Consider the following 10608-nt stretch of genomic DNA (forward strand, 5'->3'; position numbering starts at 1 on the left):
GCGCTGTATTCTGCCTATTTATATATCTCTGTATTTGAATACGCATGCCTATATCAGTTCCTTTTCTATAAACACTACACACATGGTGAGAATAGGAACTTCAAAATGAGCTACAGATGGTGATTGTGTTGGTGAATCTGATAACTAATGATGCACTGTATCAGACTGTGGAGAGAATGATTGTAGAAGAGACTAACGGTTGACCACAGCTGGCAGGCCCAAAATTAAGCTAAACAGAAGTCCCTTGAAGAACTGTTTCTAAATAGTCTTAAGATTGACGATTACAACAACAGCATGTCGTTTCACCACGTAAACAGTGCCATTCCGAACCTACTTCCGATTGGGCTACATCACTGGTTGAGGTAACTCTGTGAGAATAAAGCTGTAAGGTGTCAGGCAAATCCAACACCTTCCATGAAAACCCTGACATGATAAGCAAATCCGGCAGTATGTCACATAGGTCCGAATAAATTCTAACATTAAATTAACCAGAGTAATACGATCAATGAGTGAGCAAATGGAATACCACAGACTAACACAAGAACGCCTAAATGCACGTCATACCTTCCCACCGTGAAACAGACGGAGTTCCGAGGGAAGAAACGAGAACAGAAGCTGAGAGCAAAACCGTGTTAAGCTAGAAGGCCCTACGTTAAGGGACGGACACCCACGTCGCCAGCCGACTGCCAAGATCACCCCCAGCCCATGTTAAAAGGTAGAGCCCTCCAGAAGAACAGTATAGATCTTACGATAACACTAAAAGGGCCACACCAGCTGCAAGACTTTTTCGCGTCTCTGTTACGTTGCAAACATTAAAAACATTGCCCCACCACGAAAAGTATAACGTTTCTCATTGTATAGAAAGAATTTTTGTAGGCAGAGCTTAAGGTTAACATTGAGACCCTGGTTGGTCAGTTGGAAACACAGCCAGATACCTTTTTCTTAAACCGACATCGGTAAATTGTAGTAAGGAGAAGTTAGGAGAGAGTTGCTTCCGAGACAGCGAGGTGTGTGGAGCTGTGCCGCCCGCCGCCCCCTGACGCTGCCTAAACACCGACAAGGTAATGAACGCACGTGATGCCGCATTTTTGAGCGCATAAGGCTTCACTCAGAACTGCAGAAGTCTCATCTGTTACATCCCCTTCTTACGTAATACTAGTGTCGATCGTCAATTAAATCTCATGGTGTTCACATTTGCTACTTGAAGTAAAAATCTGAAACGCGATGATTTTTCTGTTATATAATCATTGAGAAGCCACATCAGCCACTGTAATTTGCGACAAGTTAGATAAGTAATTAAAGATAATTGAGGGTCACTGTAGACCATGTTGATAGTTTTCTCTTTTATGAAACTTAAATCTAGATTATAGATTTGATATGGCATAGGTCATCCTTCGATCCATTGTAGAACTTGGAAACCCATTCAGGGAATATTCGTTCACATTTTTGTTGAACGCAGTTGGTTTTTATCATCCTGTATTAAAATATTTCCTTTTATCAATAGTGCAATTTATAAACAATGTTTTGTGAGTAGAATAAAATTTCCAATGGTAAACTTAACTGCTTTTTCGACGTTATTTTACCAGCTAACTAAAAATAGGAAAGCCTTGAATCCCTTCCACTAAATTTAGTTAGTATTAAGATTCTTTTACAGGGAGTGCAGTGAAGCTGACGCTGAATTCATTAAGTATTTGATTATATCATCGCTAGTCTCACTGAACTCTTCTGAACTCTACATGTCATGTGTGGTCTGGCGTCTCCTTACCAGCAACAGGTCCCAGGTTCAAACTAGTCAATTCCCTAAATGCCACGCTCAGAGTGTCGTTGCGCGAAAGTGGTAGGGAGACACGATATAGAACAAACAGACACCACGCAGAATGTTAGAAAGCGAGCTGACGAGTGACGGAATAGATAAAAAAAATTAAAAAGACCTGTGTTATGTCTGAAATAGTGCATTGCATTCAGAGAAGAAGAGAAAATTGTTAAGGCTTTCGTGGCCACTTGACAAAATGCCTTTTGCCTTATAACTCGGGTTCTTCGACCAACGTTGGCTTGATGATTTTTTCTCACGCTTTACCAGCACGAGTGGCTGGCATTGTCAACGTTTCACCTTCCATTGCTGATGGTGCACTGTCCGGTCCACGCCGGCCGCTGTGGCCGAGCGGTTGTAGGCGCTTCAGTCCGGAACCGCGCCACTGCTACGGTCGCAGGTTCGTATCCTGCCTCTGGCATGGATGTGTGTGATGTCCCTAGGTTAGTTAGGTTTAAGAAGTTCTAAGTCTAGGGGACTGATGACCTCAGATGTTATGTCCCATAGTGGTCAGAGCCATTTGAACCATTTGACTGTCCGGTCAGCCACCAGCAATGGAGGGTGACGAACGTCGGGCGAGGAACCCGAGACAGAAACCAACAGGCAGTTTTTCAAGAAGGAAAACGTTTGTATCTGAATGAGAGCCGAAGCGATCGTCTGCCGGAAGGTTGTTGTGGTCCTCAAGGCACGCACTGAAGTAATTTAGTCGGCTTGTAGCCTCACACACGATCACAGTGACACAACTTACCGACTGCGCATCTTGAGCTGATTCGGCGTTCCCCATTCTGGATGCGGCCGTTCTCGTCTGCTACTGATGTGAAACGTTCAAAGCGATGGCTACCGGTGATCGCCTACGTACGAGGAAAATGACAAACGTTATCAGCTGACCGCTGATAAGACAACAGGTACCGTCGCGTATCACTCGAGTCTTTTGCTACGCTGTTTGGGTTACATGTCTTTGGATCTGAGCAGCTGCTGTCTGTGAATTCTGGGAGCACTAGAATCCGTTCGATCGCCATAATGGGAAGTAGGGACATTATGAATGAAGAACACACGACACTTGTGTAATGTCCTAAAGTATTTATAAAGTAACTAACAGGCTTTGGTTCAAATGGCTCTGAGCACTATGTGACTTAACATCTGACGTCATCACTCCCCTAGAACTTAGAACTACTTAAACCTAACTAACCTAAGGAGATCACACACATCCATGCCCGAGGCAGGATTCGAACCTGCGACCGTAGTTGTCGCGCGGTTCTCGACTGAGGCGCCTAGAACCGCTCGGCCACGACGGCCGACTAACAGGCTTTGAGTTATATAAATATAAATACGTGTGACAGCATATTTTCTGGAAAGAAAGATTTTAAACTAGGATCATCCAAAGAAACTCTCAACTGGCTGTCGAAAATGATAGTTATTAATTTTCGTTACAAGTCTGTAACGAGAAGAACTGTATCGATAAAAATGTGAAGTAAAATCCGTTCAACTTAGATCAAATACATACTCTTTATTCATGGCAGCCTTATTAGTCCCATATTGTTTTATGAAAATAACTGTTACATTGCCTACTTTCATGTAATGAGAAAATCGTGCTCTAGGTTTGCCAAAGAACTCTATTTCCCTTCTGTTTGTTTTGATTCCTCTTTTTATTTCCCCAAATTCTAATTGTAATTTAACGTTGATTATATGGATGTTCGTGACTGTAAAGAACTATGTTCACAGAATCTTTTAAATTTTGACTACCTATGGGTTTGGTTTTATAGTTATGACTCCATTGTGGGTCCATGATGTAACCTATATTTCCGTAGACCTTACATTTTGTACGCCTGTTTTATGGAATACTCAACAATGGAATACTCGACAAACAAGTGTTGTTGTTGTTGTTGTTGTGGTCTTCAGTCCTGAGACTGGTTTGATGCAGCTCTCCATGCTACTCTATCCTGTGCAAGCTTCTTCATCTCCCAGTATCTACTGCAACCTACATCCTTCCGAATCCGTTTAGTGTCTTCATCTCTTGGTCTCCCTCTACGATTTTTACCCTCTACGCTGCCCTCCAATACTAAATTGGTGATCCCTTGATACCTCAGAACATGTCCTACCAACCGATTTCTTCTCGCAGTCAAGTTGTGCCACAAACTCCTCCCCAGTTCTATTCAAGACCTCCTCATTAGTAATGTGATCTACCCATCTCATCTTCAGCATTCTTCTGTAGCACCACATTTCGAAAGCTTCTATTCTCTTCATGTCCAAACTATTTATCTTCCACGTTTCACTTTCGTACATGCCAACACTTCATTCAAATACTTTCAGAAACGACTTCCAGGCACTTGAATCCATACTCGATGTTAACAATTTCTCTTCTTCAGAAACGCTTTCCTTGCCATTGCCAGTCTACATTTTATATTCTTTCTACTTCGACCATCATCAGTTATTTTGCTCCCCAAATAGCAAAACGCCTTTACTACTTTAAGTGTCCCATTTCCTAATCTAACTCCATCAGCATCACCCGACTCAATACGACTACATTCCGTTATCCTCGTCTTGCTTTTGTTGATGTTCAACTTATATTCTCCTTTAAAGACACTGTCCATTCCGTTCAAGTGCTCTTCCAAGTCCTTTGCTGTCTCTGACAGAATTACAATGTCATCGGCGAACCTGTAAGTTTCTATTTCTTCTCCATGGATTTTAATACCTACTCCGAATCTTTCTTTTGTTTCCTTTAGTGCTTACTCAATATGCAGATTGAATAACATCGTGGATAGGCTACAACCCTGTCTCACTCCCTTCCCAACCACTGTTTCCCTTTCATGTCACTCGACTCTTATAAACAACTAAGTTCTTTAAATTTTGATTCTGTGTGGTTTTGGTTTTGTTTTCAGTACCTTCATGGGTCCACGATATTTTGTGTCGTAATGGTCCTTTCATGTTACCTAAATTTCCATCGGATATTAGGTACGCTAGTTTTAATTGTTATCAGTTGGTTACTCGTTTGCTACCGTCTAGGGGATCTGAAATACATTGCTGCAACTGTCATCCTTGCATGCCAGTATTCTGTAATAGCTAGACACTGTCGTAAATTGAAATCGTCTTCCGTTGTAACGTGCAAGTCGACACCTCCGCGCCACTTCCAGGGTAAATAACAAAGTCACTCAAGCAGTATTTTCACTGGTATTACGATATAGGAGCAGTCCGCATTACCTCACATGCATTTCTAGATACCAGTCTACTTTGCTAGTCGCGTCACATCTCGGGATAGCCGCGCGGTCTCAGGCGCCTTGTCACGGTCCGTGCGGCTACCCCCGTCGGAGGTTCGAGTCCTCCCTCTGGCACGGGTGTGTGTGTGTGTGTGTTGTCCTTAGTGTAAGTTAGTTTAAGTTAGATTAAGTAGCGCGTAAGCTTGGGGACCGATGACCTCAGCAGTTTGGTCCCATGAGACCTTACCGCAAATTTTTGCGTCGCATCTCGTAAGTCCTCTTGAGATGGATGGCGCACATCAATACGTCAACGTCGTCGTCAAGGGAACCATTGGAATACAATCTACGAATTTTCGACAAATCCCCACAGATGGCTATCGGTGTACTCACAACCGATTATTATTGTTTATCTCTTGTATGCCAACGGCCTTGCCGCAGTGCTAACATCGGTTCCCGTGTATCACGGAAGTTAATCACAGTCGGGCTTCGCTACCATTTGGATGGACTGTGCTCATATACAGGGTGGTCCATTGGTCGTGACCGGGCCAAATATCTCATTAAATAAGCGTCAAACCAAAAAACTAAACTTGTCTAGCTTCAAGGGGGAAGGCAGATGGCGCTATGGTTGGCCCGCTAGATGGTGCTGCCATAGGTCAAACGGATATCAACTGCGTTTCTTTAAATAGGAACCCCAATTTTTATTACATATTCGTGTAGTACGTAAACAAATATGAATGTTTTAGTTGGACCACTTTTTTCGCTTTCTGATACATGGCGCTGTAATAGCCACAAACATATGGCTCACAATTTTAGACGAACAGTTGGTAACAGGTAGGTTTTTTAAATTAAAATACAGAGAGTAGGTACGTTTGAACATTTTATTTCGGTTGTTCCAATGTGATACATGCACCTTTGTGAACTTATCATTTCTGAGAACGCATGCTGTTACAGCGTGATTACCTGTAAATACCACATTAATGCAATAAATGCTCAAAATGATATCCGTCAACCTCAATGCATTTGACAATACGTGGAACGACATTCCTCTCAACAGCGAGTAGTTCCTCTTCCGTAATGTTCGCACATGCATTGACAATGCGCTGACGCATGTTGTCAGGCATTGTCGGTGGACCACGATAGCAAATATCCTTCAACTTTCCCCACAGAGAAAAACTGGGGGACGTCAGATCCGGTGAACGTGCGGGCCACGGTACGGTGCTTCGATGACCAATCCACCTGTCATGAAATATGCTATTCAGTACCGCTTCAACCGCACGCGAGCTATGTGCCGGACAACCACCATGTTGGAAGTACATCGTCATTCAGTCATGCAGTGAAACATCTCGTAGTAACATCGGTAGAACATTACGTTGGAAATCAGAATAGATTGCACCATTTAGATTGCCATCGATAAAATGGGGGCCAGTTATCCTTCCTCCCATAATGCCGCACCATACATTAACCCGCCAAGGTCTCTGATGCTCCACCTGTCGCAGCCATCGTGGATTTTCCGTTGCCCAACAGTGCATTTACGCCGGTTTACGTTACCGCAGTTGGTGAATGACGCTTCGTCGCTAAATAGAACGCGTTCAAAAAATCTGTCATCGTCCCGTAATTTCTCTTGTGCCCAGTGGCAGAACTGTACACGACGTTAAAAGTCGTTAAAAGTCGTCGCCATGCAATTCCTGGTACACAGAAATATGGTACGGGTGCAATCGATGTTGATGTAGCATTCTCAACTCCGACGTGTTTGACATTCCCGATTCTCGCGCAATTTGCCTGCTACTGATTTGCGGATTAGCCACGACAGCAGCTAAAACACCTACTTGGGCATCATCATTTGTTGCTGGTCGTGGTTGACGTTTCACATGTGGCTGAACACTTCCTGTTTCCTTAAATAACGTAACAACCGGCGAACGGTCCGGACACTTGATGTCGTCCAGGATACCGAGCAGCATACATAGCACACGCCCGTTGGGCATTTTGATCACAATAGCCATACATCAACACGATATCGACCTTTTCCGCAATTGGTAAACGGTCCATTTTAACACAGGTAAAGCAAATACCGTCCGCACTGGCGGAATGTTACGTGATACCACGTACTTATACGTTTGTGACTATTACAGCACCATCTATCACAAAGCGAAAAAAGTGGTCCAACTAAAACATTCATATTTCTTTACGTACTACACGAATATGTAATAAAAAATGGGGGTTCCTATTTTTAAAAAAGCAATTGATATCCGTTTGACCTATGGCAAAGGGGCAACCATAGCGCCATCTGGTTTCCCGCTTCAAGCTAGACGAGTTTCGTTCTTTATAGCTTTTTCGTTTGATGCTTATTTCGTGAGATATTTGGCCAGGACCACCCTGTGTATTTCGATGGCTCACCTATATTGTAGTGGATAACAGTCCGTCGTAGTAGATAAAGTTTTAGTTTCGGAAAACTTCATTTCATGATTTCCTGACTGAAGAGCATGCTCTACAACAAAAGATTTTTCTGTCTTCCCCGTTCGGCTTTTTTCTTTCTTTTTTTTTCTTTTTTTTTCAGTCTTACTCGCGTCTTCACGCTTCTCCTGGCAGTTCCCATGTAGACGTTTCCACAAGTACACGAAATCTTAAAAGGCGAGTGTCCACTAGCAAGTAACTTCTGCAAGTACTTGCTGAGGGGCTTACACTACTAGCCATTAAAATTAATACGCCACCAAGGTGACGTGCTACAGACGCGAAATTTAACCGACAGGAAGAAGATGCTGTGATATGCACATGATTAGCTATTGAGAGCATTCATGCAAGGTTGGCCCCGGTAGCGACACCTACTACTTGCTGACATGAGGAAAGTTTCCAACCGATTTCTCATACACAAACACCAGTTCATCGGCGTTGCCTGGTGAAACGTTGCTGTGATGCCTCGCGTAAGGAGAAGAAATGCCTACCATCACGTTTCCGACTTCGACAAAGGTCGGATTGTAGCCTACTGCCATTGCGGTTTATCGTATCGCGACACTGCTGCTGGCGTTGGTCGAGATCCAATGACTGTTAGCAGAATATGGAATCAGTGCTTCCAGGAGGGTAATACGGAAGGCCGTGCTGGATCCCAACGGCCTCTTATCACTAGCAGTCGAGATGGCAGGCATCTTATCCGCATGGCTATAACGGATCATGCAGCCACGTCTCGATCCCTGAGTCAACAGATGGGGACGTTTGCAAGACAACAACCATCTGCACGAACAGTTCGACGACGTTTGCAGCAGCATGGACTATCAGCTCGGAGACCATGGCTGCGGTTACCCTTGACGCTGCATCACGACGGAAGCGCCTGCGATGGTGTACTCAACGACGAACCTGGGTGCACGAATGGCAGAGCGTCATTTTTTCGGATGACTCCAGGTTCTGTTTACAGCACCATGATGGTCGCATCCGTGTTTGGCGACATCGCGGTGAACGCACATTGGAAGCGTGTATTGGTCGTCGCCATACTGGCGTATCACTCGGCGTGATGGTATGGGGTGCCATTGGTTACACGTCTCGGTCACTTATTGTTCGCATTGACGGCACTATGAACAGTGGACGTTACATTTCAGGTGTGTTACGAGCCGTGGCTCTACCCTTCATTCGATCCCTGCGAAACCCTACATTTCAGCAGGATCATGCACGACCGCATGTTTCAGGTCCTGTACGGGCCTTTCTGGACACAGAAAATGTTCGACTGCTGCCCTGGCCAGCACATTCTCCAGATCTCTCACCAATTGAAAACGTCTGGTCATTGGTGGCCGAGCAACTGGCTCGTCACAATACGCCAGTCACTACTCTTGATGAACTGTGGTATCGCGTTGAAGCTGCATGGGCAGCTGTACCTGTAAACGCCATCCAAGCTCTGACTCAATGCCCAGGCGTATCAAGGCCGTTATTACGTCCAGAGTTGGTTGTTCTGGGTACTGATTTCTCAGGATCTGTGCACCCAAATTGCGTGAAAATGTAATCACATGTCAGTTCTAGTATAATATATTTGTCCAATGAATACCCGTTTATCATCTGCATTTCTTCTTGGTGTAGGAATTTTAATGGCCAGTAGTGTAACTAACTCCGTCCGAACAGGCCTTGGAAGACCCAACGGTACCGACCGCTCGTTTCTGTTCCTGAGCCCACAGGCGTGACTGGGTGTGGAGGGGCACATGGGCAGCACACCTCTCTCCCGGCCGTCGTCTGTTTCCGTGACCGGAGCCGCTACTTCTAAGTCAGAGCAGCTCCCCAATTGGCATCACCGATAACTATTGCAAATAAATACTTTACTGCAGTCCAGCCATTTCTAAAGTATTTTAGCCAGACTGATGTTCTTCTCTGTGAGAAAGATCCTCAAAAATTATAAATGTATGACACACTGAGTTACCATTAATGACCTGCTTGACAAGTTATACCACTGGGTCAGAGAAGACACGTTTCAAGTTATGACTGAGCGAGATAAAGTTGTCTTAAACAAGTACTTGAGAGACACATGATGAGACGAAATAGGGAAGTGCAAACAGTCTAATTTTGCTGCGCTACTTCCACCCCTTCTCTGCCTTTTGCGGCCTGGAGCCCTCCTGTCCGATCCCAACCAGGAAGAGGAGAGTGCTACGGCCGGAAGTCCCTGTACAGGTGCGATCCACCGAGTACTGTTTCCCAGAATCACTTCACACAGCCAGGTCGCTGCACTCAGAATTTATAGCCCCCAAACCATCTCTCTCTTCCTGTCCTTTGCAGCCTCCACTACGGCCTCTGGGGTAGAAGTTCCCTACAGGTTACACATGCAGTTAAAAGAATATTCTCCCTACAATTACCTCATGTAAAAAAGTCATAAACTACACATACCAAATCTAGTACTGGGGAACACCGTGAACATGACCTAAAATAAGAATTGATTGGCGACTCCATAGTGTCCTGTGCACTACGACCAGATAATGGGTATACTTGAAAAGAGAGACAGCATTGGTCGTATGTGATTGCCGTAAGCTTATTGACATCAGTGCTTACTAATTTAAGTTATATAATACAGCACTGAAGATGGTCACTCATTGACAGAAAATCGATTTTGCGATAATGAAAATATACGACCAATGCTGTCTCTCTTTTCAAGTATAAAATAAGAATGTTAATCTGACTGATAACTTTGTTATAAAAATATAGGGCATATAAGAAGCAGGGGTTATTGAAGACATTGGCTGTGAACGGCGATACGGAACAAGTTGGTTGTTTTGAGAAATTCTGCAGTAAAGTTTCAATTAATTCTCATAAATATGATATTTCAAGTAGGTGCATTGTGATTTTATATACAGGTAAGATGTCGTTTTAAAATACCCCTAGAGTAACGACATATTTTTAAAATCACAAATTCTATCCAAAATATTGTTCTTAAAAGTGTCATTGAGTACTTTACATTGTTTACATCAAACAGAGTTCAGTTAACATCGCTTAGCATTGACTTGCCATCGTTTACCTGCTGGACGAGTTAACGAACCCTTACTGAGAAAAGAAACTATTCTGTTCGTGACATTTCCTTCACAGCTGCGTTGGACGTCTTCAGAGGCGCTCCTGGCGATTCTGAATCTTGCTGACTGACGA

General features: G+C 43.9%; 1 protein-coding gene across 1 annotated transcript in view; it reads right to left on the minus strand.

Annotated features, from left to right (window-relative positions):
• Nucleotides 1-2642, minus strand: part of LOC124551164 (speckle-type POZ protein-like) — a 40207-nt gene extending 37565 nt beyond the window's left edge. The window contains exon 1 of the mRNA XM_047126142.1: nt 2559-2642. Within this exon, the coding sequence (XP_046982098.1) occupies nt 2559-2594 (36 nt within the window). The 5' untranslated portion in view covers nt 2595-2642. The remainder of the gene's footprint in view (nt 1-2558) is intronic.
• Between the last annotated feature and the right edge of the window lie 7966 nt (nt 2643-10608).

The sequence above is a fragment of the Schistocerca americana genome, chromosome 9 (assembly GCF_021461395.2).
Source record: "Schistocerca americana isolate TAMUIC-IGC-003095 chromosome 9, iqSchAmer2.1, whole genome shotgun sequence".
NCBI classification, from domain to species: domain Eukaryota; kingdom Metazoa; phylum Arthropoda; class Insecta; order Orthoptera; family Acrididae; genus Schistocerca; species Schistocerca americana.